General features: G+C 62.7%; 1 protein-coding gene across 1 annotated transcript; it reads left to right on the top strand.

The window, feature by feature from the left end:
- Positions 1-1,193: 1,193 nt before the first annotated feature.
- Positions 1,194-2,501, top strand: ADRB3 (adrenoceptor beta 3). Its single transcript, XM_040970532.1, has one exon. The coding sequence runs from the start codon at positions 1,194-1,196 to the stop codon at positions 2,499-2,501; it is 1,308 nt and encodes a 435-aa protein (XP_040826466.1).
- The last annotated feature ends 363 nt before the right edge of the window (positions 2,502-2,864 follow it).

The raw sequence follows: 2,864 nt of genomic DNA, 5'->3' as shown, positions 1-2,864 counted from the left end.
GGGCATATGGAATGCTGGTGCTGAAGACAGAAGTTTAGCCTAGTATATCATGGTGTTGGCCTCCTTTTCAAAATTTAATTTATTTGAAAGGCAGAGTAAGAGAGAGCAAAAAAGAGCGAGAGCCAGAGAGAGAGCGAGAGAGAGAAATCTCCCGCCTGCTGATTTACTCCCTGAATGATGCACCAAGTGGGGCTGGGCCAGTGGGGCTGCAGCCTGGAGCCTCCCATGTGGACGGCAGGGGCCTAGTGACTCACCTACTGTTTCCTAGGCTGCACGTCAACAGGAAGCTAGACTCAGCAGCGGAGCCAGGACTCTTGTAAGGGGATGCACCTGTTCCAAACCATTGCTTCTTCTTTTATAAGAGATTTATTTATTTTTATTGGAAAGACAGATTTACAGAGAGAAGGAGAGACAAAGATCTTCCACCTGCTGGTTCACTCCCCAAGTGGCCGCAATGGCCAGAGCTGAGCCGATAAGAAGCTAGGAAGCCAGGAGTTACTTCTGGGTCTCCCACATGGATGGATTCGAAGCAAATTGGAGGAGTAAGGCTCACAGAAAAATGGAATTTAAAGTTAATTCTGGTGCAACACAATTTGCACATCCACACCCGGCTTTCTCCCTGTAGTGTGCATTTTCCAGGAGCTTTTTGGGGACGCCAGGGAGAAGGGAAAGGGGATAGATTTTCCTGGAATGAAGGCCAGAAGACAGCGACTGCCCTCTGTGACTTCCCTGAAAACACCCAGAGGGAGAGCGCCCAGTAGACGAGGGGGTTACTGGTCCTTCAGAGCCAGACTTGCCTGAGAGGTCAATCTCTTTCTTCCCATTGTGCCGATGTTTCTGCAGGTGCACCGATGTTTCTGCAGGTGCACCATGGAGGGTCGGTGGGGCATCCCTCCCCACTTCCAGAGAGACTCACGGCCGCTGCCCCTTTAAGCGTCGCCGCTCCTCCCCCCAGCCGTGGCACCCAGGGAGTGGGGTGTGGTTGTGGGGGTGGTGGGAGCGATAGGTGGGCCCGGGAAGGCTGTGCATTCTTGTCCCCTCCCCAACTTCATCAACCCGAAACATGGCCGAGGCTGGGGGAGTCGCTCCCGCGCCCTGGCGCCCCCTCCCCTGAGCCCAGCACCCAGCTAACCCTCCTCCTGTTTCCCCTCCCGCCAGGACGTGCGACGAGCGACGGACACACGCACTCACCGATGGCTCCGTGGCCTCCCGGCAACACCTCCGCGGTCCCTGCGTGGCCCGACAGCCCCACACTGGCACCCACTAGCGCCAACACGAGCGGGGGGCTGCCAGGGGTGCCGTGGGCGGCGGCGGCGTTGGCCGGGGCGCTGTTAGCAGTGGCCACGGTGGCGGGGAACCTGCTGGTCATCGTGGCCATCGCTCGGACGCCCAGACTGCAGACCATGACCAACGTGTTCGTGACATCCCTGGCCGCAGCTGATCTGGTCGTGGGCCTAGTGGTCGTGCCGCCGGGGGCCACCCTGGCGCTGACCGGCCACTGGCCCCTGGGCGCCACCGGTTGCGAGCTGTGGACCTCGGTGGACGTGCTGTGCGTGACGGCCAGCATCGAAACCCTGTGCGCTCTGGCTGTGGACCGCTACCTGGCCGTCACCAACCCTCTGCGTTACGGTGCGCTGGTCACCAAGCGCCGCGCCCGGGCGGCCGTAGTCGTGGTGTGGGTGGTGTCGGCCGCGGTGTCGTTCGTGCCCATCATGAGCCAGTGGTGGCGCGTAGGGGCGGACGCCGAGGCGCAGCGCTGCCACTCTAACCCGCTTTGCTGCGCCTTCGCCTCCAATCTGCCCTACGCGCTGCTCTCCTCTTTCGTGTCCTTCTACGTGCCGCTGCTGGTGATGCTCTTCGTCTACGCGCGGGTCTTCCTCGTGGCCACTCGCCAGCTGCGCCTGCTGCGCGGCGAGCTGGGTCGCTTCCCGCCGGAGGAGTCCCCGCCGCCGCCTCAGTTGCGCTCTCGGTCTTTGGCCGCCGGGACGGAAGGGACGTCCCCGGCGCCCGCAGCGGTACCCCCCTCCTGCGTTCGGAGGCCCGCGCGTCTCCTGCCTCCGCGGGAACACCGGGCCCTGCGCACGCTGGGGCTCATCATGGGCACCTTCACCCTGTGCTGGCTGCCCTTCTTTCTGGCCAACGTGCTGCGCGCCCTCGGAGGCCCTGCGCTCGTCCCCAGTCCGGCCCTTCTCGCCCTCAACTGGCTGGGCTACGCCAACTCTGCCTTCAACCCGCTCATCTACTGTCGCAGCCCAGACTTCCGCTGCGCCTTCCGCCGTCTGCTGTGTGGCTGCCCGCGCCGGGAGCCCCGCGCCGCCGTCGCCTCCAGGGCGCCGGAGCCCTCGTGCGCCCCGGCTGCTCATACCAGCCCAGCCGAGTCCAGGCCGTGTTCGCCGCTCCACAGGTGGGTCACCATGGCGGAGGGCCCCGCAGCTGGGAGGCAGAAGTTTTGGTCAACTGTTGAGTGTTTGGGGGTTCAGCAGGAGAAGCGGGGGAGCTAGGAGAGTCTCTCCATGGGGGAGAAGAGGAGGCACCGGGAGTCCCTTTGTGCCGCGAGTTCAACGCCTGGGGCCGAAGCTGCTGGAGGGCGAGTTGGTTGGTCTTCACCATCCCAGACCCCAAGGCGCTCCCTCTCTCTCTTAAGCCACCCTCCTCTCCAGTTAGTGGAACCCTTTCAGGTGCCCCTGGCGCCGATTGGATGCCTCAGTTTGGGTTTCTCTCCAAGGTTTGATGGCTACGAAGCTGACTACTCAGGTCGGCTGTGAAGGCTAGTCCAGCCATCGGGAAGGAGGAAGCGTGAGTAGCGGTCTGCGCTCCCTACCGCACTCCATTCCAAGGCCCTGCCCATCAGCTCCTTCACGCGC

Source organism: Ochotona curzoniae, unplaced genomic scaffold (genome assembly GCF_017591425.1).
Source record: "Ochotona curzoniae isolate NIBS_2020 unplaced genomic scaffold, NIBS_Ocur_1.0 contig_1976, whole genome shotgun sequence".
Lineage (NCBI taxonomy): Eukaryota > Metazoa > Chordata > Mammalia > Lagomorpha > Ochotonidae > Ochotona > Ochotona curzoniae.
The sequence above is the reverse complement of the archived record's forward strand: the minus strand, read 5'-3'. Positions and strand labels throughout refer to the sequence as shown.